The 26,382-nt window shown below is 42.8% G+C and overlaps 1 protein-coding gene across 4 annotated transcripts in view; it reads right to left on the bottom strand.

Moving 5' to 3' along the window:
• The window catches only part of LOC145342248 (ecto-NOX disulfide-thiol exchanger 2-like), a 271,181-nt gene that overhangs the window by 67,933 nt on the left and 176,866 nt on the right, over nucleotides 1–26,382 (bottom strand). For all 4 annotated transcript variants that reach the window (XM_080187653.1, XM_080187654.1, XM_080187651.1 and 1 more), the window contains 2 exons: nucleotides 9,165–9,296; nucleotides 120–275 (listed from right to left, as the gene is read on the bottom strand). In XM_080187653.1, the coding sequence (XP_080043779.1) occupies nucleotides 120–275; nucleotides 9,165–9,296 (288 nt within the window). The remainder of the gene's footprint in view (nucleotides 1–119; nucleotides 276–9,164; nucleotides 9,297–26,382) is intronic.

The raw sequence follows: 26,382 nt of genomic DNA, 5'->3' as shown, positions 1-26,382 counted from the left end.
CATTGTTTACAAAAAAAATCCATTAGAAGCTAAACTGCATGCAAGTTAAGCAAATCACATAAAAATAACTATAAGTTTCCAATAACAATTTGTTACTCTCTTGGTATCCATACACTTACTTGGATTTGGAGGAAAAAGTGTACAGCTTTTACAATGAATGATCTCCTTGACTACAAGCATGTCTTGATGAATTGAAGGTGGGACAATGCCCAGTCCAGGCATCATAGGATTAATAGGTGCAATTCCAGTCATCATGCGAAGGCCTCGGTCAAACTCTGTAAAGAGGGATACAGAAATGAAAACATGTTTAATAATGTTCACAAACACTTGCACTTTGATAGGTCAAAATTTTATTGGTAATTCATGAACCTTTATTTGTATGTTTAAATCAAAATGACCTCATGTACACACTAGTCCTCAGCATTATATTTTCCTACACTCCTACAATTCTACTGTTGACCTTCTTTGCTACTCTTTTTTCTCTATCTGCAATCATTATCTCTAATAATGAGCTGAAATTTATTCAATAGTGAGCATAATATGACTTGAGCTCACCATCATAGAATCCTGACTGTTTAGAAGGTGGCCATTTGGTACATCGAGTCTCCACTGATGTTCCAAAAGACCATCCCACCCAGGCACTCCCTGTAACCCCACACATTTACCGAGGCTAATCCAACTAACTTACACATATTTGAACATAAAGGGGCAAGTTAGCATGGCCAATCCACCTAACCCACATATCTTTGGACTAAGTTTGAAAAGAAAAAACACAAAATAGATGCCATATACAAAGTTGACTTCAATATTGAGATTATCTGCAGTAAACTGGAAAAATCTGTTAATGAGTAAAACAACAGACATTCAGTGGGAGGTATTGAAAAAATGAGTTGTTATACAGAAGAGATTTATCCCCCATGGGGCAAAAGGCCATGGCCAATTGGTGGTGATCTTTCAGGAATTACTGGAGGAGGGTCCCAGAGGACTGGAAAGTAGCTAATGTAAAACCACTATTTTAGAAGGGAGGGAGGCAGCAGCTGGAAAATTGTAGGCTGGTTAGCCTGACTTCCGTCATTGGTAAGATTTTAGAGTTCATTATTAAAAATAGGATCGCGGAGTACTTGGAAGTGCATGATAAAATAAGACTGATTCAGCACGGCTTCATCAAGGGGAGTCATGTCTGACAAATCTGTTTGAGTTTTTTTGAATAACAAGGAAGTTAGATAAAGGAGAGCCAGTGGACATGATTTATTTAGAATTCCAGAAGGCCTTTGACAAGGTATCCCATAGGCAACTGTTAAATAAGTTAAGTGCTGATGGTGTTAAAGGTAGGATCCTGGCATGGATAGAGGATTGGCTGACTGGCAGAAATGGGGATAAAGGGGTCTTTTTCAGGTTGGCAGCTGGTGACTAGTGGTGTGCCTCAGGGGTCGGTGCTGGGACCATAACTTTTCACAATATACATTAACGATTTGGAAGGAGGAGCTGAAGGCACTATTGCTAAGTTTGCAGATGATATACAGAAATGTAGCGGGGCAGGTAGTATTGAAGCAGTAGGAGCTGCAGAAGGACTTGGGCAGGCTAGGAGAGTGGGCAAAGAAGTAGCAAATGGAATACATTGTGGAAAAGTGTGAGGATATGCACTTTGGAAGGAGGCATAGCCTATTTTCTAAATGGGGAAATGCTTAGGAGATCAGAAACACAAAGGGACTTGGGAGTCCTTGTTCAAGATTCTCTTACGGTTAATGTGCAGGTTCAGTCGGCAGTTAGGAAGGCAAATGCAACGTTAGCATTCATATCGAGAGGGCTAGAATACAAGAGCAGGAAGTACTTCTGAGGCTGAATAAGGCTCTGGTCAGACCCCATTTGGAACATTGTGAGCAGTTTTCAGCCCCATATCTAAGGAATGGCATGTTGGCTTTGGAAAGGGTCCAGGGGAGGTTCACAAGAATGATCCCTGGAATGAAGAGCTTGTTGTATGAAGAAGTTGGGGACTTTGGGTCTGTACTCTTAGGAGTTTAGAAGGATGAGGGGGGATCTTATTGAAAGTTACAGAATTCTGCAAGACCTGGATACAGTGAATGTGAAGAGGATGTTTCAACTAGTAGGAAAAACTAGAACCAGAGGGCACAACCTCAGGCTAAAGGGGTGATCCTTTAAAAGTGGGACGAGAAGGAATTTATTCAGCCAGAGAGTGGTGAATCTGCGGAGCTTCTTGCTGCAAAAGGCTGTGGAGGCCAGGTCATTGAGTGTCTTTAATAGATATAAATAGGCTCTTGATTAATAAAGGGATTGGGGGTTATGGGGAAAAGGCAGGAGAATGGGGATGAGAAAAATTTCAGCCATAATTGAATGGCGGGGCAGATTTGATGGGCTGAGTGGCCTAATTCTGTTCCTATAGCCATATTTAAAAGGTAACATGACATGAAAATAAAAAGACAGCCATAAAAAAAGCACCATCCTGGTAATTTGGAGAGATGCAAAGAACAATAAAAGGTAACAAAAGAGACAGCAAGAGCTACAAAAGTGGAGTCTGAAAGTAAAATTTGTATTAAAGTCGACACAAAAATTGTATACAATTAGCTCAGAGAAAAAGGTGATTAGGAGCAAAATGGGCCCCTTAACATGATGATATTACCAATGAAAATAATTAAATGGCAGAAATGTTGAATAATTACTTTGCTCCAGTGTTTACAGAACAGCAACAGGATAGTTTGCCAGACATTGCGAGGAAACTAATATTGTCCTTATGGGCTCACAGACTTAACTGAAGGAAAATAACAATAACAAAGAAAATAATGGCACTGATGAGTGACAAATCACTGGGACAAGTTGGTTTCTCGTTGACGTTTTTAGTGGAAGTAGGTTTGATGATCTCAGGTTTTTCGGCTTCAGAGGCCACTTTTGGGGGTTCAGCCATCTTCTGCTGAACTGGAACATAAAATGTGATGATGTGTAGATTTTCATCATTCTCTTGTGATGGCAAAACACAACCAAAAACCTGGATTTCTAATGTTTCAGTAAAAACCTTAGAACTTGCTTCCCCCACTTGGTGCCATCTCACTGCCTTGACAAAGGTCTTTGTGGCACTGAGGACATGGATGCAGCATTGATAGCTACCAAGTCTGGTAAGACAGTCAGGCTGAATGGCATTTAATTATCCAGAAGAACCAAGGCTCAAATAAGTGGATGTGGCTTGTCAAATTCACCTCTAACACTAGATTCCTCATAAATGTCATTGCTATTTTAAAATCAGGAAAACCAATGATCCCAAAAGCCATTGTTCCATCAGTCTTCAATCTACGGCCCCTTGCATGATTGAATAGCTCATCCTTAACATGCAAGTGGAATTTCAGATAAGGAGGTACTTGCTCCAGGAAGGTCCTTGCACTCATTACCAACAATTAGGCAATGTTCCAGAAGCAGAAGACTGGAATTACCTTCACAGACTTGTCATTGGCATCCAAAGAGCAGACATGCCTTGCACCAAATCCCAGAGGTTTGTCTATGCTGATGACATAGTACTGCTGATTCAGGCAGATGCAAAGCAAGTAAGTAGGATGCTGTAAACCTCTATGACATTCACCAGCAACCTGGACTGACTTGAATGCTCCTTTCAGAACTGTTGTCTCTGTCTCAATCCAAAGACGACAGTTATCAGCATTATCTGAACAATAATGTCACTGGGAAGGAGCTCAATGTTTCCTTAAGTGAAAGGTGACCTAGCCAGGACTCCATCCAGGATACCTGGCTGTTAGCCCTGATTAAACTCTAATCTAAAGTCAAAATGCCAACACATCAGCCAAAACTAACAACCAGTGTGCACCTGGTTAGATGCTTGTTGGAAAGTCAATGGAGGATACAGCCAAAACTGCTGCAGAATCCTGGTCTGCATCATGATCCTGAAGCCATTACACAAAGATCAAAGATATGCAACTAAACATTGTCATGAGGACAGTGTTAGGGATACTTAACTCTGCTGAATCGGAGCAGTTATTGATTTTGTCCCACATCGTCCTAACTACCATTTACTGTGACACCATTGCATTCAGTAAGATGCAGCAAGTCATGAGTAGCATTAATCTTTTATTAAGATTTGAAAACCTAGCAGCAAAGCACAAGTCCTATTAACCATTCTGGGAAATGGCAGCAAAGGCACATGTATCTTTGCTATCAATCCACTATCCCGAAGGATGGAAATGTGGGACACATCCAGCATGAAAAAAACCTCATCTCAAACTCAACAGCAGAGGCCCTGGGGTTTGCCACCCTTTAAAAGAATGCTTAACTGAATCTGTACATGCAGGAGTGCATTACCTGCTCCATGTAAGTAGATGATGAGGGACCAAAGTGTGATTGTGGCCATAACTCCTATATCATAGAGCTCTTCACCTCAATTTGTCCAAGATCTGTTGCAGAAGGCATCTGGTTTCTCCATTTGTTATCTCGGGGGGCCATTAGCCAAATTAGATATACTATTATGAGCTTTACCCATCATATGAAAGTAGTAAGTCCTGGAACTTGGTGAGAACATTGCAGTTGCCTTAATTACAATCATCCAAAGTTGTCTCAATTCTAGATTTAACAAATTATGGATACCACTCTACTAATTAAGGTGACAGAGGGAAAACAAGGATTATAGACAGTTATTTTAACATGTGTTGTCAGGAAATTACTTGAGTCCACATACAGTTAAGGATAATAATTCAGTTGATCAGAGAGAGCCATCATTGATTTGTGAACCATAGGGTATGCCAACTAAACTTAACTGAATTTCTTGAAATAGAGGTTATGAAGCTGTTAGAGGGATGTTTATGGATATCCTGAATATGAACATGCAGAGGGTTCTGACATCTCATATGAGTGACTCTTAGCTAAAGTTGTAGCTCAAAGAACTGAAGATATGCTAGTGACCAGCTTAGGAAATTGGATAAGCTGCAAGAGGACAGTTAATGGGCAGGTACTCTAATTGGCAGGAGGGCAAATCCTCATGGATCTGTGTGTAAGCCTCAGTTGTTCACATTTACTGACTTAGATGATGGTGTAGAAAGTCACAGATCTAAACCTGCTAATGACACAGACAGATGGCACTTAAAGCAGAACATAATATTACCAAGAAATATCAACAAATTAAGTGAATGGGCAAAAATACGTGTAATGAATGTTCACATAGATAAATGTAATCCATCTTGGGCCTAAAACTTAAAAAAAAGGACAAGAAGATGTGAACAGTGGAGGTCCAGAGACACTTTAGGAATCCTTGCATATAGAACAAGTAAGGACCCACTGAGTGTGCCTGATATCTTGCAGCACAAGGAAAGAGTAGTCAAGGTGATGGCCCAGTGGTGTTATGGATGGACTATTAATCTAGAAACTCAGTTTATGATCTGGGGACACAGTTGAATCCTGCCAAGACAGATGATGGAATTTGAATTCAATAAAAAAAATCTGGAATTAGGAGTCTACTGACGACATTGAAACCATTGTCGATTGTTGTAAAAACTTATCTCGTTTTCTAATGTCCTTTAGGAAAGGAAATCTTCTGTCCTTAACAAGTCTGACCTACACGTGACTATAAAGCCACAGCAATGTGGTTGACTCTCAACTGCCCTTGCAACTAGGGATGGGCAATAAATGTTGGCAGCCATGTCCATGAATGAAAAAAAGCATTGTCCCTAGTGAACCCTTTAAGTTTTCTGTTGATTTGTCCTGCAAGTATCAACTACCTGCAGAAGGTCGTCATTAAAGCTAGAGACATGATCCTTATGTTCCAGATATAAAAAGCTAGTATCTTCTTTGTTAACTTGTCTTGTTTGGTGCATGGATTATTGACCCTCCTATTGGGGAGATGACTCTTTAATATCCAAGCACCCACTGAAGCAAGTAAGACACAATGCGACAACACCCAACTAACTGGGGGCTGGCCAACTTGGGGCAGGCAGCAGCTATCCAATGAGAAACAATTATCTCTCCCACCATAAGTAGCTCCTGGCACTCATAAGCCAATCAAGCACTCAGCTTATAACCAATAACTGTTGTTTCTCCAATTGTACCAATGCTAAACATGAAAATATATATTTAAGTAAAATATGCAAGCACATTTATTATTAATACCTTTAGCAATTCACCACTTCAATTTCCCTTTTCCAAGAATACGGATCAATATAATTGCCTTGTAAATTTTCCAAGTCTCCATATTCTGTGAGCATTCACTAATCTGATCTCAGGACTATCTCAAACTATTTGATGTATTTATGTTTCCTTTAGAATCAGGAATCAATTTTAGCAGTTAATTCTTCACTTCAAGACTTTCATGTTCACAAAAATGAAACAAACAGAAGTATATTAGCAAATTAAGCAAGGAAGGATGAAATTCAGAAGTTTATTTTAATTTAATGGTAAAATGCAAGCTGTATTGAAGCAACTTGAACTTCATTGTGGGCTCCCAAATGGGTAACCTGTGTTCAAATCTGAGTCTGTTGAATCCGAGCCTGTGTACAATTGTGACTTGAACAGTAATCTTAAATGGAAGACTGCTCAGAAGATTGATCTCTTTTTGTTGTTGGTACTTACAGTTAAGCAGTAAGGAAACAACATCAACAGTGTCTGTGTAAATAGGTTTTCCTCCTCTCCCTACTGAGCACTAGGCTAAACATTGTTCTCGGCAGAAGACCTTTGCTCCATCTAGCCTATCTGTCCACATGATTCACTTGTTGCCTTTCTAATAATCCTGAATCCCATTTGAACTTGCTTTGTTCCTTCTTGAGACTCTGAGTTTTCCTTTTTCGGAGTAAAATAGAATGTTAATACCATAGGAATGTTTTCTACAAAGGAAGAGACAAAACTCCGCTTTTCTGACTACATTTTCACCATAGTCTATTTTTCTTCTCAACATGATGTCCCCACTCATTGCGGTTACATTTTCAGCAATTCAGCATACAAAAGTCAACATCAACATTTTATGATATTAAAAAATGCCTGATTCAGGGTGAACAGTTGAGTGTTGAATTTTTCCCTGTGTGCAAATGTGAATTCAATTTCAGTGATGTCATAAACAATACTGCCGATTCTTGAACACTATCATGTTCAAATCAAATCAGTCACACTAGTGTGGGAAATGTAGAGAATAATTGAGATAGTAGTATACTATGCCTCTTTTAAACAGGTCTATATTACACGGATCTGTATTTATTATCAAAAGATAAAATGCTGGAAAATCTCAGGTTGTTTGGCAGTATCTGTAAGGCGAAAAAAGAGCTGGCGTTTCAAGCGCCTTTTGGCTAAGGTCAAGTATAGTACTGACATGCTGTACTTGGTTGAAGTCATAAGGTTACATTGTGGCTTCATTTGAAGCAATTTTTTAAAGCGGCGTCTCGGCCTTTTGGCTAAGATGCATATGAGATCAAGCCTTGGAGGAGGACCTATGCCTACTCCAATCGGCTTGGATCATGTAGATCAAGCCCAAGACAGGAAGTGAGAGCACTGTCTTGTCAGCTTGGATCGGGAACGTCTCACTTGCTGAGACTCTGAATTGGACTTTGATTGGATTAAATTGGATATATATCTTTTAAAAATAACGTTTCAAGTCCAGGTGACCCTTTGACAAAAGGTTATCTGGACTCAAAACATCAGCTCTTTTCTCTCCTTACGGATGCTGCCATACCTGCTGAGATTTTCCAGCATTTTCTCTTTTGGTTTCAGATTCCAGCATCCGCAGTTATTTGCTTTTATCCATACTTATTATGATTAGAAACCCACTTACAATCAGCACCAGTTTCCTATGAAGAGGGTATGTTCAAATAAATCAGATATTTTTGATAAAATTCAACAAGATAAAAGAATCACAATCTGATACAAGTTAAAAGCATAATTTGAACACTAAAGTTAAAGACGGAAACAATTCAGATCCTACCACACTTTACCATATTAAAGTATACAGGTAGGAGTATGACACTGACATTGTAAACACTGCCATTTCGAGCTGGCATGATAGTAATGATAAAGACATCAGCCTAGATTCAGTGGCAGCACACTTATTTCCAAGTCAGAAGGCATATGTGCAAGCTTTGTTCCAGATGACATTTTAGTGTAACATTAACTGAGTGCTGCACTGTTGGAGATGCTAAGTCATCTTTGTATGTCTGCTCAGGTGTACGTAAAGGTCCCATGGTATCTTCCTAAAGTGAGAAGGGAAGCTCACGTGGCTCTCTAGCTACATTTATTTCTCAATTAGCATCACTAAAACAGATCATCTGTTCATTACTGCCTGTGGAACCTTACTGTGTGCAAAATTGGCTGCAGCATTTTTCCACATTTCAAATGCTTCATGCCAGAAGTATTTATTTGGCTGCAAATGATTTGGGACGAAATAGTCTTGGTAAGTTGCTGCAGTGAATCCTGTACATGGCACACACTGTAGCCAGGAAACAAAGGCAATGGGGAGAGTGGATATTTAGAGTTCTAGATTAACACAGCTGGCATAGGAGGATTTTTGTGCTCAAGTGCTTATAGAAAGCCAAAATACCGCAGATGCTGAAACTCAAGTAAAAGGAGAAAATGCTGGAAACACTCAGTAAAGGTAGGAGAGAGAAACAGTCAACATTTCAGGTTGATGATTTTTAGTCGGATTTGGAAAAGTTAGTGATGTTGAGAAAGCCATGAAAGAAAGTGAAAAAAAAAGCATCTGTGCGACCAAGAGAATCATTGGCACTCACGAGGGAAGATGTTCCCTAGACACACCCACTCACACCTTCTACTAGGTAGTCCTGACACTTCCAATGTGGTAGAAAGTGTATTCAATGAAACCTGCAAGTTAAGTATATCAGGACCTGAAAAAAATGCCCCATTCTACATTTAGCCTGCCCGGTCTACCCAAAATTCACTTTGGATTAAACCCAACCATCAAGTGTTTTGGAAATGAATCCACAGTCAAATGAAACAAAGTTATTACCATTAGCAACAATGAAAAATATTTATTTTTCAAAAAGTTACTTCCAAATAATGTAAGGTAAAAGGTCAGTATTAAACCCATAGTATCTAAATTTGAAAGCTGAGCAACTTCCTCAGAACAGCAGTATCCAGCATCAGTATCCACCATTGATCAATATATTTGGGAGAGGCACCAGGAGGGTTGTCAGGAGGCAGAATTAAACAAGCAAACATACCTGACATAAGTGGCTGTCCAGTCATTCCCATTGATCCCATTCCAAGATTGTTCATGGCTGTGGCCCAAGTTGTAGGGTCCGATAATGACATTCCAAGTGGGCTGGAGTCTAAGGCGAGATTTTTGAAACCATCTGTTACAAATGAAGAATAAAAGTAGTGTTACAATTTCATTAAGTGTAAATGTTAATTAACTAATTTAGATTTCTGTCCAAACAAAAACTAACAAGGGCTTTTATCTTAAATTTTCAATTATTCGTTATAATAATTGTTTTATTTAAATAAGCAATATTGCATTTTACAATTAGCTCCCACTGCCACTCCAGTTGAGATTAGTGAACACAACACAGACCAGAATAAAGCACAGAACCTTCTAAACCTGCAAAACTCAGGTGCACATCTTCATACACATTTGCATTCAGTTACCATGAAGCAATTGATAATTCCCATCTGCAGCAGTTTGAAAGAAAGTAAAGACCATCACAGACTATTTAGAACAATGAAAAGGGCAGAATTGGTCCATAAAATTCAACAAAACAATATTCTGGATGAAATGTGGAGATCCCAGTTATGTAGAGACCGATGAACTCCAACTTCCAAACTCATGTGAATTTGCTACAAAAAAACGCGCTAATTATACCAAACTGGAAAGTGTGTCAAACATTGAGGATGACACCAACAACTTGAACAGGGCAGAGTTAGGCAAGCAAAACGGGCAGACGTGAAGTAGAAGGAATTTAATAGAGAAGCATGAAAGTGATACATTTTGACAAATGAGATAGGGAAATGCAACATATACTTATTGGCACAATTCTAAAGAGTGTGCAGGGATAGAGTGACACTGTGAGTTCATATCCATAGTTTAAAGTTTATTTATTAGTGTCGCAAGTAACATTAACACTGCAATGAAGTCACTGTGAAAATCCCCTAGAGAAGATAAAATCTTGGAATGTTGTCGGGTATGCTAATAGACTAGTCAGCAAAGCAAATGAGATCTTGCATTTCATAAATAGCAGAAGTTATGCTGGACTTTCAGACAGCTCTTGTTGGAGCACAACAAGAGTATTAAATCCAGTCTATTCACAAAACTTTAGAAAATATGTGAAGGTCCTTGAGAGGATGCTGGTGAGATTTACCAAACTGGTCCCAGGGATAAGGGAAGTTACCTACAAGATTAGCTTGGTAAAGTAGGGATTGCTGTCCTTGAGTAAAAGAAGTTGAGGAGGGGTCTGAAACAGGTGTGCCAGATAATGAGGGGTTTAGATAAGGCAGACAAATAAAAATTTATCCCATTAGTTGATGATACAAGGATTAGGGGGATACAACTTTAAGGTTCTGAAGGGTGGTAGAAGCTATTTTCAAAAATCATTTCAAAATTGCATAGGTAATTAAGGGAACTCGTAGGGCTACTGAAATAGATGAGGGAATGGAGCAAATGAATCATCCTGCGGCGAGCCAGGGTGGACTCAATGGGCTCAATGGTCTCCTTTGGTGCTGTAGTGGCTAGACCTGTAACAAATAACCACTCTGTCCAAGGAATTCACTGGCCTTCATGTATCAGCTTCCTTCTACAATACAATTGATATCAAAAACTCAATTAAGTAGTCAAAATTGCATTCTGCTGGTCTGTGGTATCAGTCATATGAAGCAACATCAATGCATGCCTTTAATAATCATTGATTTAGAAACAATCTACATTTCTATTTGATGAGCTTCATCCTGATAGCTTACTATACCTCCGAGGACCATCTTTTCTGAAATTTTCTCAGACTCAACCAACTTTACTTTAAATAGTGATGTTTCATCCTAGTTTGTTTAAACTAAAACATGATGTGGAGTTGCCAGTGTTGGACTGGGGTAGGCACAGTGAGTAGTCTCACAACACCAGGTTAAAATCCAACAGGTTTGTTTGGTAGCATGAGTTTTTGGAGTACTGCCCCTTCATCAGGTGAGTGAAGAGTTCGGTTCACATTGTGAATCAAACTCTTCACTCACCTGATGAAAGGGCAGTACTCCAAAAGCTCATGCTACCAAACAAACCTGTTGGATTTTAACCTGGTGTTGTGAGACTACTCACTGTGCCTACCCCAGTCCAACACTGGCAACTCCACATCATATTTTAGGTTAAACAAACTAGGATGAAACATCACTATTTAAAGTAAAGTTGGATGAGAGTTTGAAAAAGTTGGTTGAGTCTGAGAAAATTTCAGAAAAGATGGTCCTCGGAGGTATAGTAAGCTATCAGGATGAAGCTCATCCAATAGAAATTGATTGTAGGACATTCAGTTTTATTGCAATCTGAGGGGGAAGGATTATGATAACTTTTAGCTCCAATTTTTCAACTCGCACTTCCTTTGGACGCAGCTTTCCACTAGAAGTGGCAATCACTGAATTTACACATAACTTTAACAGAAGATTTGGCATTAAGAACATAAGAAATAGGAGCAGCAGTAGGCCATCTAGCCCTTCGAGCCTGCCCCGCCATTCAATAAGATCATGGCTGATCTGTCATGGCTCAGTTCCACATTCCCGCCCTCTCCCCATAACCCTTAATCCCCTTGCCTATCAAAAACCTATCTACCCGCGTCTTAAATATATTTAGCGAGGCAGCCTCCACCACTTCAACGGGCAGAGAATTCCAGAGATTCACCACCCTTTGAGTGAAGAAGTTCCTCCTCAACTCTGTTCTAAACTGCTCCCCCTTTATCTTAAGGCTGTGCCCTCTACTCCTGCTGTCCTTCCTGAGCGGGAAGAGCCTCTCCACCTCTGTCCTATCCATCCCATTCATCACCTTATACGTCTCAGTGAGATCTCCCCATATTCTTCTAAACTCTAACGAGTACAAGCCTAGTTTATTCAGCCTCTCCTCACAGCTCAACCCCCTCAACTCCGGTATCAGCCCAGTAAACCTCCTCTGCACTCTCTCCAAGGCCAAAATATCCTTGCGTAAGTGCGGCGACCAAAACTGCACACAGTACTCCAGCTGCGGCCTCACCTGTGCCCTGTACAGTTGCAGCAAGACCTCCCTACTTTTATATTCAATCCCCCTCGCTATGAAGGCCAGCATCCCATTTGCCTTCCTGACCACCTGCTGCACCTGCAGGCTGGGTTTTTGCGACTCATGCACAAGGACCCCGAGGTCCTTCTGCACCGTTGCATGCTGCAGTTTTTCGCCATGTAAGTAACAGTCGTTCCTACCATTATTCCTACCAAAGTGGACAACTTCACACTTGCTAACATTAAATTCCATCTGCCAGTTCCTGGCCCATTCGTCCAGCCTATCTAGATCCTTCTGCAGACTCTCCACACCCTCCGCACAATTTGCCGTTCCACCAATCTTGGTGTCATCAGCAAATTTTGACACCATACACTCGGTTCCCTCCTCCAGATCATCTATATAAATGGTAAATAGCTGAGGCCCCAGCACCGACCCCTGGGGCACTCCACTAGTCACCAACCGCCAATTCGAGTAGCACCCATTGACCCCCACTCTCTGCCTCCTATTTGACAGCCAATCCCCTATCCACACTAACATTCATGTCACGTTCAAAAATACAATGTTAAAGTAGCCGAAACAGCAGAGTGTAAGAAGCCAATTTGCAACTAATGGCGGGCTGCAACAAAACAATGGTTCATGTGCTACCCTGCATCAGCCATTATGAAACAAGAAGTAATCTGCACTATTATGTCCATAAAAATCTACATTAGCATTTAGAGTAAATTATATTACTCTAAATAGATAAAACAATTCAACAATCTATATGCAATAGATACGTACAATTTTTAAATAAACATTTACTCAAACGGTTTATCATTATTGACAATGGTTAGTAATAATAATGTTGACAAAATTTTACACTTGCACATATCAGCTTTGTTTTGCCCGGCTCTTTCAACAGTGTAAATGGTCCCTCAAATCATTAGTACACTAGTTAATTGATTCTGAAGGCGGAAAAAACCCCATAAAGATGGATACCTGGCACAAAAATAGCTGTCTGGCACATAAGGGGTTAAAAGGCATTAAACCTGCACTGACCTCCAGCACAGACACTGACTTTCAAACACAGACAATCACTTAAAATTTAAACCACAGGACAGACAGTTAATTGAACTAAAACAGGGAGCAAACGCTTCAGGAAGCCAGGCACCTTAAAAGAGGTAAAGATAGCCCTGGGATAATGGGGAGGAATGCATAAACACAAAGGAACCGTGTACTACAAGAATAGAATAAATTAAGTCACTGACAAGAGGAAATGTACCCATTCATGGAACAATGTGATATTGAAATGATAATGGCTGTACCTGTCCATAATAATGAGCTAAGAAATGTTGTACCTATTTGACTATAACGATGTGATAATCGTGTCCGGTCCACCTATTGTGTAAAGGGTATAAAGGTGGACTGTTTCTATTGTTTCATTGAGAGAAGGTAGCTTGTCCAGTAGTGAGAAGTACTGGTGCCTTTGCTCCATGAAGCTTCGTTAAATAAAACTGTATTGCTGCTCCTCTAGTCTGACTCCAAAGTGGTAATTTTTCCCACAACAATTGGCGCTGCGAGCAGGGTCCTATTTCTGGTGAGATCGACTGGCCACGATCGGCACCGGGGTAGAGATCACTGAATTTGCGAGAGTCAGACAGGGTCAAGAATACAGTTTGCAAAGGGGTAAACTAATATTTGTAGTAATAGGTACTAACTGCTTGCTAATAGTGATAAGTAAGATCAACAGGAGGACAAGGTAGTGCCTGTCTCGGAACCTCACCTTAGGCTGGACTTTAAGAGGGGAAATCCCCCACGCTAAGGTCAGATATTGAAGTAGGGAAAGAGACACCAAGAGACACCACTTAGGATTGTATTGTGAAGCAGAAGTGGCAGAGGTCAGTTAACATCAAACACTGTAGTGGCGAACAAACACACAGTTGCCGTCTGATTGCATGAAAGTTTGTGAAGTTGGGAATTATACTGTCAAGTTTGTGTTGTGAAAGCGGGGCGGAAAAGGAGCCTGATCAACTTTGACCTAAACTGGACTCCGGTGGAGAAACACAGTGCCAAGGCGGTAACAGTGGACACCGTGAGTATAAATTGAAACCCTGTAACGGCAGTGAAACACGGGTGCTAGAGAAGTAATAGTGGCCGGGGTTGTACCCTGTAATGGCAGTCAATACTTTACTGGGAAGTAGTCGTGGCCGGGGTTGTTGAAGTAAACCCTGTAACGGCAGTGGCAGGGGTTGTACCCTGTAACGGCAGTCAAACACTTTACGGGAAGTAATCGTGGCCGGGGTAGTTGAAGTCTGCAAAATGGCAGAGAGTAGTGTTAAAAGGGAATCTGCAGGTTCCCTCATTGAAATTTACTTGACAGATAGGAAACAGTTGATTAAGGGAATGCAAAAAGATGGCTGGGACAGTTCACAAACCTTACAGCAGCAGAGAAAGTGGATAGATAAAGAAAAGAGAAACAAGACAAAGAAGATAGGAGTAATGTTAGTACATCAGTTAGCTGGTCTAATTGAGGAAGTAGTCGCTTCTACTAAGAAGTGGAGTGAAGATAAAACAAAGATTAAAGAATTAGAATCCCGAGTGAGAGAACTGGAGAAACAAAACCAGATATTAGAAGAGAAGCAATGGCGAGGGGAAACTGTTCCTATACCTCCTTATGAGTCCACACAGCAGGGACCAACTGCTCCTCCAGAGGAGTGGGGAGCGCTAGAGCACAACTTAGCACCAGTAACCAGAGGGGGAACAGGTGCGCAGCCAAAGGCAAATTATAAACCCTTCACCCCAGGTGAGACAGCAGTTAATGGCTTCCCTGGGTAAATTACAACCTAGAAGCACAAACACTAAATTCTGGGAAGAATTAGTCACAATCTGGGTAGGGCACCAATTACACCTGAGGGACACACATCAGCTGGTCAGGGCAGCCTGTCCAGCGGATAAGTGGAGGCAGGTAGCAGTTGGACCCGCCACTCCTCAGGCACAGGGTTATAGTGGGGGAAGGTGGACACATGTAGTCGCCCTCACAACGGAGATAGATGCCCAACAGGCACCCTTCACCCAGTTTAAAACAGAGATTCAGAGGGTATTAGGGAATGCTCCCATTAACTGGAGCAGAATAACCACAACAAAACAGTTGAAAGGGGAAGGAGCTTCTGAAAACGGGGAACGATTGTTCTAGGTATAAAGAGAATGCTCAGGGCAAGGAAACCCAGGTCGTGGGGATTGAGCATTCATCCAGGCTTTTAAGGATGGGAGTGATTATGTTCCAAGATTACGATGAGTTGGTAGAGTGGGCTAGTGGTGTACTGGGAGAAGAGAGATCCCAGGCAAGAGCAAGGCAAGAAAGAGTAGCAGCTTATAGTAACGGGAATGGAACAAAGTTTAAACTGACGCCACAATTGTGGACGGCAAGGGCACTTTGCGAAGGATTGCGGGGCCCCATGGAGAGGGAACAGATTTGGGAACAGTGGAAAACCTTGTAGCCACTGTAATAAATGTGGACACACAAAAGCAGTGTGTTGGGATAAGCATGGGGAAACCCCGACCTGATACATGAACACAGCAGAACTGGAGGGACCACAGGACCCCCGGGATCAGCAAGACTGACGGTCTGCAGCCCCCATTCACAAGGGTAAGGAGGAGGGAAGGATTTATGTGTCAGCACTAGTAGTGGGCAGGCAATGTGAAATGCTAGTGGACACAGGAGCATCCATATCTGTCACCGACTTACCCTTACCCACTACAAATAAAATGATTTACCTGACCGGGATAGGAGGGAACAAGCCTACCTGAGCGAGACCATGTTAGTAGAGATAAATAATCTATATATACCAATGAGGTTTTGTGCATGTAAAAATAACGAGGGTACAATAATGGGAAATGATTTGATGAGAGAATATGAGATTTTGATAGACTGTGGAAAAGGAAAATTAATCTGGCCAAGACAGGACAGTTGAAAAACTAAAATAGGGAAACTCACAAGTCACCTCGAAACCATAAAGGTGGCTACAGTCACCACTAGAAATTGGGAATTAGAGTCACAAGGGTTCGGAGCCATCTGTGCTTTCGTCCCCAGGGTGTGGGCTAAAACCAAGTTAGATACCGGCTTGACTAAAACGGACCCGATAAAGGTACCGGGACCGGAGCATAAGCCACACTGGCAATACCCAATAAAACCAGAAGCAGAGAAAGCTGTAGTGGAGACAGTGAAAGGGTTAGTGGAAAGGGGGATTCTGAGAGAAACCACAAGCACCACTAATTCCCCAACATAGCCAGTGAGCAAGCCTGATGGAAGCTTTAGGCTCACGATAGATTACACCATACTCAATAAAGCCACACCCAAATTGCACCCTATTGTAGCAAGCCCTTCGACAATCCTGAATGGACTGTCATAGCAGCACAAAACATTCACAGTATAGGACATAGCCAACAGATTTTATTGAAACATATAAGATGATTAGAGGTTTAGATAGGGTGGATAGTGATAGCCTTTTTCCTCGGATGGAGAAAGCTAGCACGAGGGGGCATGGCTTTAAATTAAGGGGGGGTAGCTACAGGACGGATGTCAGGGGTAGGTTCTTTACCCAGCGGGTGGTGAGGGATTGGAATGCCCTGCCTGCTGCAGTTGTAAATGCGTCTAGTTTGGGGGCGTTTAAGAGATCTCTGGATAGGTTTATGGACGAAAAGGGATTGGTATAGGCTAGTGGGTCATTGTTTTTGTAACTGGTCGGCGCAACATCGTGGGCCGAAGGGCCTGTTCTGCGCTGTAATGTTCTATGTTCTATGTTCTATGATTCTCGTCCTTATCATTAGATCCCGAATCCCAAGACAAATTTGCCTTTACAGTAGGAGACAAACAGTACACTTGGATTAGGATTACCCGATTATAATAAGGACTTCCATATCTATTGTAGTAATGAGGGAGGATTCTATTCCGCAGTGGTAACACAGGACCATGGCGACAGAAAAAGATGTGGATGTGCCGGCATTGGACTGGGGTAAACACAGTAAAAAGTCTGACAACACCAGGTTTTAGTCCAACTGATTTATTTGATAGTAAACGCACAAGCTTTCGGGTTAGTCCCTTCGTCAGGTGAATGGAGTGTTCTGGCCTCAGACAGAGCATATAAAGCACAGACAGTTTACAGATTACTGATTAGAATGCGAATCTTTACACCTAACCTGCTGTTCGAGTCTTGAAGTGGCCGACAATGTGAGTGGAAGGAGCACTGATCACAGGTTAAAGAGATGTGTATTGTCTCCAGACAGTACAGTGAGTGAGGTTTTGCAAACCCAGGCAAGTGTTGGGGGTTACAGATAGTGCGACATGAACCCAAGATCCTTGTTGAGACCGTCCTCATGTGTGTGGAACTTGGCTATCAGTCTCTGCTCAGCGACTCCGCGCTGTCGTGTGTCGTGAAGGCCGCCTTGGAGAATGCTTACCCGAAGGTCAGAGGCTGAATGCCCGTGACCACTGAAATGTTCGCCAACAGGAAGGGAACAGTCTTGCATGGTGATTGTCGAGCGATGTTCATTCATCCGTTGTCATAGTGTCTGCATGGTCTCCCCAATGTACCATGCTTCCGGACATCCTTTCTTGCAACGTATCAGGTAGACAATGTTGGCCGAGTTGCAAGAGTATTTACCGTGTACCTGGTGGATGGTATTCTCACGTGTGATGATGGTATCCGTGTCGATAATCCGGCATGTCTTGCAGAGGTTGCTGTGGCAAGGTTGTGTGGTGTTGTGGTCACTGTTCTCCTGAAGACTGGGTAGTTTGCTGTGAACAATGGTCTGTTTGAGGTTGTGTGGTTGTCTGAGGGCAAGAAGTGGGGGTGTGGGGATGGCCCTGGCGAGATGTTCGTCTTCATCAATGATATGTTGAAGACTCCGGAGAAGATGTCGTAGCTTCTCCGCTCCAGGGAAGTACTGGACGACGAAGGGTACTCTGTCCACTGTGTCCCGTGTTTGTCTTCTGAGGAGATCGGTGCGGTTTTTTTGCTGTGGCACATCAGAACTGTCGATCTATGAGTTGAGCGCCATATCCTGTTCTTAAGAGGGCATCTTTCAGCGTCTGGAGGTGTCTGTCACGATCCTCCTCATCTGAGCAAATCCTGTGTATACGGAGGGCTTGTCCATAGGGGATGGCTTCTTTAACATGTTTAGGGTGGAACCTGGAGAAGTGGAGAGATTGTCTGTGGGCTTGCGGTAGTGAGGTGCTGAGGTGACCGTCCTTAATGGAGATGCATGTGTCCAAGAATGCAACTGATTCTGGGGAATAGTCCATGGTGAGTCTGATGGTGGGGTGGAATTTGTTGATATCATCATATAGTTGTTTCAGTGATTGTTCACCATGAGGCCAAAGGAAGAAAATGTCATCGACGTATCTAGTGTATAGCATCGGTTGAAGATTCTGTGCAGTGAAGAAGTCTTGTTCGAACCTGTGCATGAAGATGTTGGCACCTCAATATGCCAACATCTTCATGCACAGGTTCGAACAAGACTTCTTCACTGCACAGAATCTTCAACCGATGCTATACACTAGATACGTCGATGACATTTTCTTCCTTTGGCCTCATGGTGAACAATCACTGAAACAACTATATGATGATATCAACAAATTCCACCCCACCATCAGACTCACCATGGACTATTCCCCAGAATCAGTTGCATTCTTGGACACATGCATCTCCATTAAGGACGGTCACCTCAGCACCTCACTGTACCGCAAGCCCACAGACAATCTCACAATGCTCCACTTCTCCAGCTTCCACCCTAAACATGTTAAAGAAGCCATCCCCTATGGGCAAGCCCTCCGTATACACAGGATTTGCTCAGATGAGGAGGATCGTGACAGACACCTCCAGACGCTGAAAGATGCCCTGTTAAGAACAGGATATGGCGCTCAACTCATAGATCGACAGTTCTGATGTGCCACAGCAAAAAACCGCACCGATCTCCTCAGAAGACAAACACGGGACACAGTGGACAGAGTACCCTTCGTCGTCCAGTACTTCCCTGGAGCGGAGAAGCCACGACATCTTCTCCGGAGTCTTCAACATATCATTGATGAAGACGAACATCTCGCCAGGGCCATCCCCACACCCCCACTTCTTGCCTTCAGACAACCACACAACCTCAATCAGACCATTGTTCACAGCAAACTACCCAGTCTTCAGGAGAACAGTGACCACAACACCACACAACCTTGCCACAGCAACCTCTGCAAGACATGCCGGATTATCGACACGGATACCATCATCACACGTGAGAATACCATCCACCAGGTACACGGTAAATACTCTTGCAACTCAGCCAACATTGTCTACCTGATACGTTGCAAGAAAGGATGTCCCGAAGCATGGTACATTGGGGAGACCATGCAGACACTATGACAACGGATGAATGAACATCGCTCGACAATCACCATGCAAGACTGTTCCCTTCCTGTTGGCGAACACTTCAGTGGTCACGGGCATTCAGCCTCTGACCTTCGGGTAAGCATTCTCCAAGGCGGCCTTCACGACACACGACAGCGCAGAGTTGCTGAGCAGAGACTGATAGCCAAGTTCCACACACATGAGGACGGTCTCAACAAGGATCTTGGGTTCATGTCGCACTATCTGTAACCCCCAACACTTGCCTGGGTTTGCAAAACCTCACTCACTGTACTGTCTGGAGACAATACACATCTCTTTAACCTGTGATCAGTGCTCCTTCCACTCACATTGTCGGCCACTTCAAGACTCGAACAGCAGGTTAGGTGTAAAGATTCGCATTCTAATCAGTAATCTGTAAACTGTCTGTGCTTTATATGCTCTGTCTGAGGCCAGAACTCTCCATTCACCTGACGAAGGGACTAACCCAAAAGTTTGTGCGTTTACCGACAGAAAAAGACCCATAGGGTATTATTCCACAGCAGAAAGGCCAGTAATCACCGGACTGCCAAGATGCATAGCCGCCTTGGACTGCGCTGCCTGGGCTGTAAAGGTTAGCGAGCCAGTAATCATGACAGGGAATATAGTCCTTCACACAAAACACACCCTGGTGGAAATGCTGAATGAGAAAACTAAGGTCAGTCTCAAACATGAGAAGGGCTAAGTGGGAAGCTGTCCTCCTACCTCCAAGCAAGTCAGTAACAATAATAAGGGATACAAGGGATAACCCAGCAGAAGGGATTTTAGATGCGGGAGAGCCGCACAATTGTGAGGATGTGGATATGGACAAAGGAGAGGGTAGGATAAAGGATACACCCTTAGTAACAGCTGAGGAGACCCTTTTTGTAGATGGGTCACACAAATATGTGGAAGGATCACCCCGAACAGGATGGGCAGTGGTGAATGACAAATTAGAAACAGTAAGGTCAGGAAGAATTGACGGAAGTCTATCCACACAAGTAGCAGAACTAGCGGCACTAGTTATCCGAAGGCAAAACAGTAAACATCTATTCAGATAGTTGCTATGCATTCGGGGTCATACATGACAGCTTGGGGAAGAAGAGGGTTCATAACCACGGGAGGAAGCCCTATTAAGCACCAGCAAATGATTGAAGCATTAGTAAGAGCCAGCAAGAAGCCTAGAGAAGCCGCAGTAATTAAAATTAAAGCACACCAGAAAGAGCCAAGAAGAGATAACCCGGACTGGTTAAATTTCAAAGGAAACCAAGCCGCAGGTAGGGTGGCCCAGTTAGCCTTAGAACAGGAAACAGTTGATGAGCTGCCAGTAGCAGTGATAGAACAGGCAAGGGACAAGATAAATATCCGAGACTTTCATGAGGATGTCTCGAAAGAGGAAGAGATGGGAAGCAGTCAAAGGAACTGACAACATTTGGAGACGGGGAGATAAGATAATAGCACCAGAGTGCATACAAAACACCCTATTAGAATTACATCACGGACTCTCACATGTGGGTAGACAGGCCGTAATAACTAGTTTAGGAAAGGAATGGTGGTGGAAAGGGATGGGGAGAGATATAGCCCAACACTGTCACCGATGTGTAATGTGTGCGCAACACAACCCTGGTAGACCCATAAAAATTAAAATGGGGCACCAGCCGAGACCAAAGGGACCCTGGGAACATCTGCAAATGGATTTCACAGGGCTGCTACCACAATCACACAGCAAAACTTATTGTCTGGTTATTATAGACCAGTTCACCAGGTGGGTAGAAGCGTTCCCTACCACAAATTGTATTGCTACCACAGTAGCTAGGATACTGACAGAAGAGGCAATCCCTAGATGGGGAGTATCCCTCCAAATTGATTCGGATCAAGGGACACACCACTGGAAAGGTGGTAAAAACAGTATGCCAATTAATGGGAATAAAACAAAAATTTCACATCCTTACCATCCACAGAGTTCAGGAATGGTAGAATGTATGAATAGAGCGCTCAAAAATGCGCTAGCTAAAGCTATGCAAACATCGGGAAAAAGGTGGACGGAGGTATTGCCCACTATACTAATGAGATTAAGAGCTACCACAAACCAGACAACCAGATTAACCCCTTACGAACTAATGACAGGACAGGCAATGCAATTACCAGAAAGCTTCATAACAAGTGGGACCGATGTAGGTCTGCTAAAAGATAAAATCAGGAGATACGTTTCAGAACTAAGCACCCAACTCAAAGGGATGCGCAAATTGGTAAGTAATCAGGAACAAAGAGACGCAGAGAGAGAGCTTGAAATGCTCCCTGACGTCCCAGCAGCGGGGAGTCGCGTCCTAGTAAAAACATTACCTGACAAACCAGGGTTTGCACCAAAACGGAATGGGCCATATGAAGTTATAATTAGTGAAGACACCTGTGCCTGTATAGACATAAGAGGGAAAGGTATATGGAAACATGGGACACAGCTGAAATTACACAAAGGAATGAATGAATGAATGAGTGAACTAGTGAACTAACAGAACTGCTTTCCCCAACACAGGCAAAGACTGCAAGCAAGAACAACTGGCGTGTGCGGGTTAATAGATAGTAACTTTTGGACATTGTATAAATTATAGTGTTAGGTTCAAGATTTGATCATTGCGAATATGTATGTAATCGTGTATGTCACTGTATTACTTTGCGTTGTCGCGACTGTAAATTCAACTGGATTGGAGGATAATCTATTTTATAAGACTCATGTACATTTACATGGGAACCGAATTGTATGTTACCCATTAGCACAATCTGTAGAAGCCCTACTTGTGGCCACCCCTGGGTGGACTCCTCATAACTTATACACTGTAGATACATCAGATGCACCCTGTAAGGGACATATTGGCAAATATAAAAGAGGTATACAAGGGAGATGTGTGGGATTTGTAAACTCCGCAGATCCTGTATGTAGCGGAGGGGTCCAACAGGTGGTAGGGAAAGCTTGTTCAGATACTGCAAGCTATCCACTTTGTTCTACAGGGCAAGGATGGGGATGTGCCTATGCCTTGGTCCCTAAGAATGATTCCTGCGTGCAGACACAGTGTGTCCGTCAACATTGTTGGATTAGTAAGAGGCAGATTACTTGCACTAGTGAGGAACGGAAATGTCTGAATATAACTGCGGGAAGACAGCTCATTTGTGGACAGTGTAATGGAACTCACATAAGTCAGCCAAATGGACACACCCATTTGATACATACTAGGTGGTGGGATCAAATGGGGAGTCAAGTAAATTGAACAACTGGTAATATGAACAAATTCATAATCGAGACATTAAATGTTACCTGGCTAAGAAGGGATTTGTGTTCCTCTTCAATGGCATTTACACAACAGAAACACCAAACCTCCCAAACCGTTTTGCAGTAGGAACAATAGGACCACTGACCGTTCCATGCCTCAGAAGGGGCATGTACGGAGGAGAATAGTAACCCGGGCTATCAGCAAAGAATTCTGTGCCAACTGGGAAGCCGCGGGCACAATGAGGTCCTCACTGGGATATGGGTTCCTTGGAGCCTTGTCTGGGGGCGGGGGGGGGGCGGCGGCGCCAGCAGGAGTGATTGGTGCAGAGGATAGAAATCATATTGTTTGTGGACTAACAGTCCTGGGAAACAGCACTTCAACAGCACTGGAGGCTGCTAATCAAGAAATGGCTGAATTGAGATTATATGCACAACAAACACAATACACAATAGACTACCAGTTAGCACAACAAGGGGGAGTGTGTACAATTATAGGCAGTAAATGCATAACCCATGTCACGGACGAATCTTACAACATTAGACAAGTCATCAATGCCATCAGGAAACAACCTGATAGCTTCAGACAGGAACCCAAGGAAGGAGGTAACGGCTGGAATGGCTGATAGAGGGGTCCTGGGAATCTTATTTATTGCATGGATTTGTCATACTTATTTCAATTGTAATTTTCTGTTGTTTGACTGTTGGATGCCTAAAAGTCTGCTGCCAGGTTATGATAACCAGAATTGGGCCGGGAGCCAGTGTATCTATCGAAGAAGAAACCACGATGCAGATCCCTGAAGACTTCCAAAGAAAAGATACATATGAAAACGCAACTGTTGGTCTAAAGATTATTAAGAAACATAATAATCGACCTAAAGAAGGGATTGAAGGGGGAAAAAAAACCCATAAAGATGGGTACCTGGCACAAAAATAGCTGTCCGGCACATAAGGGGTTAAAAGGCATTAAACCTGCACTGACTTCCAGCACAGACACTGACTTTCAAACACAGACAATCACTTAAAATTTAAACCATAGGACTGACAGTTAATTGAATTAAAACAGGGAACAAACACTTCAGGAAGCCAGGCACCTTAAAAGAGATAAAGATAGTCCTGGGATAATGGGGAGGAATGCATAAACACAAAGGAACCATGTACTACAAGAATAGAATAAATTAAGTCATTGATAAGAAGAAATGTACCCATTCATGGAACAATGTGATATTGAAACAATAATGGCTGTACCTGTCCATAATAATGAGCTAAGAAATGTTGTACCTATTTGACTATAACGATGTGATAATCGTGTCCGGTCCACCTATTGTGTGAAGGGTATAAAGGTGGACCGTTTCTACTGTTTCATCGAGAAAAGGTAGCTGACCGTAGTGCGAGGTGTTGGTGCCTTTTCTCCATGAAGCTTCGTTAAATAAAACTGTATTGCTGCTCCTCTAGTCTGACTCCAAAGTGGTAATTTTTCCCACAACAATTTCATTGAACTATTGTAATACATGCACATACATTCTTCCTCTAAAACACCATGTGCTACCTTTAAAAAGAAGTTCAGCTGCAGTCAAAGTGTAGCACAAGAGGAAAAATAGTCCTTGAAAGATGAAGGCGATACAGATCTAGGGCCCTATTTTACCATTCTGATTCTAAGTGCTGGGCAGGTTTGAAGCGGAGTATTTCAGATCCGACTTTTAGATCCATTCTGAGGTGCCCCCATATGCACTCTGCCTGCAAAAATATCAGCGAATCTGAATCGCGCTGCATAAGCCCGTAGGAAGGGCTTAACATGCCTGAAACCCAGCGGTTCCAATTGGCACCTCTAACTTCGCACGCGCAGAACAAAAAAAAAGATAGAAAACTGCTTTCCTACCACATTTCTCCTGGACCAGATAATAACTTACCCCCACAGACATTGCCCCACCCCCACAACATCGGTGACATCCTTATCTCTCCCATCCCCCAGATTGATCATGGGCCTCTCTCCCCCTTCCCCACCATCGATCTCAGGCACAGTGGCAGTGGAACCTCCTTCCCCCACCCCACTGATCTCAGGAGGAATGATAGCAGACCCAGCTTTCCCTCCACTGATCTCATGCATGGTTGCAGCAGACCCCCTTTCACCCCCACTGATCTCAGTCAGACTGGCAGCAGACCCCCCCCTTCCCATCCCCCCACCAATCTCAAGCAGAGTAGCGGCAGACCAACCTTCCCTCCCTTCCATCAATCTCAAGCAAAGAGCCATCGGATGCTCGGCACTTACCTCCTCACTAAGTGGAGCACCCAAATTGGACTTCTAAGGAGCATGTCTGTTTTGTGCCAATTCTGGATGGGTGAATGCAGTGAAAAAGAGGAAAGTGCCAGTAAAGTTGGGCGTGCAGCCCATTAAATCAATTTAAATGCACGCATGTATTTAAGTAGCCATCACGCTCTTTTCGGGCGTGGTCCTGATCGCTTTCATTTTCAGGCATTGGAAAAGGGGGAAACCAGTGTGGAGGTGGGCGCGGATCATGCTACTCACCTCATGCCTGACTTGACCAAATTTTCGCACCCAAAAATGGGCACAACGCCATGGTATAATTGGGTCCCAATGTTCCAAGCACAGTTGCTGGTAGTGCTGAGCAAGCTAGATCTCCGATTGAAATCCACCTCAGCTGATCATAATATTTCCCACCCACAACCACTGGTGCCCCCCCATCCTTTACAATGCATCCTTGACTGCCCATCTAACACTCAACTAACCTCTGGATCCCATTACCCCTCACCACCTCCTCTAACCGCTAAACTAAGCCCCCGAGTAAAACTCTCACCTCTAATCACTTAATTACTACCCCCCCCCCCCCCCCCCAAAATCATCTGACTACCCTCCCTGTATACCCCTGTCCCTCAATCCAGCTTACAGCAACTACTGCCCTAAAAAGGGGCATGGCTTCTTACCCTGTTGCTGCTGCACTGCTCAGAAAGGACATCGGTAGGATCTACGTTGAACATTTCTCAGCAGGTCCTAGTTAAAATTCCAGGCAAGTAACGTGCAGATCCAGAATATGGAAAACAAAAAGGAATGGAGTGGCAAGCCAACAGTAATTGCCAGACAATGGAACATTCAGACGAAATGACAGACTTGATCGTACATGACAAAATTTCAAAATTTACTTGGAAGCATTGTAAACTGTGAGAAGGATAATGATAGACTTTAAGAAGACATGAACATGAGCAGTGTCCTTTTTTGTTCCTTTCTATTTGTATTATGTTTTCCTTTTATTGATGAAAAAAGAGGCAAGCTGTTGAAACACTTTTGTCTTGCATTCATCAGGACAGATGCAAGAAGTCAAGTTTTCTTTTCTCTTGGAAGCCCACACCCAACCTAATGCCAAACATCATTCGATCATGTGATCCTTTTATCTGCCCAAAAATAGGCACAGCGTGACCCAGGCTGACATCGTCTCTAATTTTTCCAACTTTCAAATACAAATGGATCAAACATTACAAAGGTTACAATCTAACTAATATTAGAAACTAATATCAGAAACTAATATCTAATTTTATTAGGAACTGGTCTTGATATT

The sequence above is a fragment of the Carcharhinus amblyrhynchos genome, chromosome 4 (genome assembly GCF_965287045.1).
Source record: "Carcharhinus amblyrhynchos chromosome 4, sCarAmb.v2.hapA, whole genome shotgun sequence".
Lineage (NCBI taxonomy): Eukaryota > Metazoa > Chordata > Chondrichthyes > Carcharhiniformes > Carcharhinidae > Carcharhinus > Carcharhinus amblyrhynchos.
This window is presented reverse-complemented; position numbering and strand designations above follow the sequence as displayed.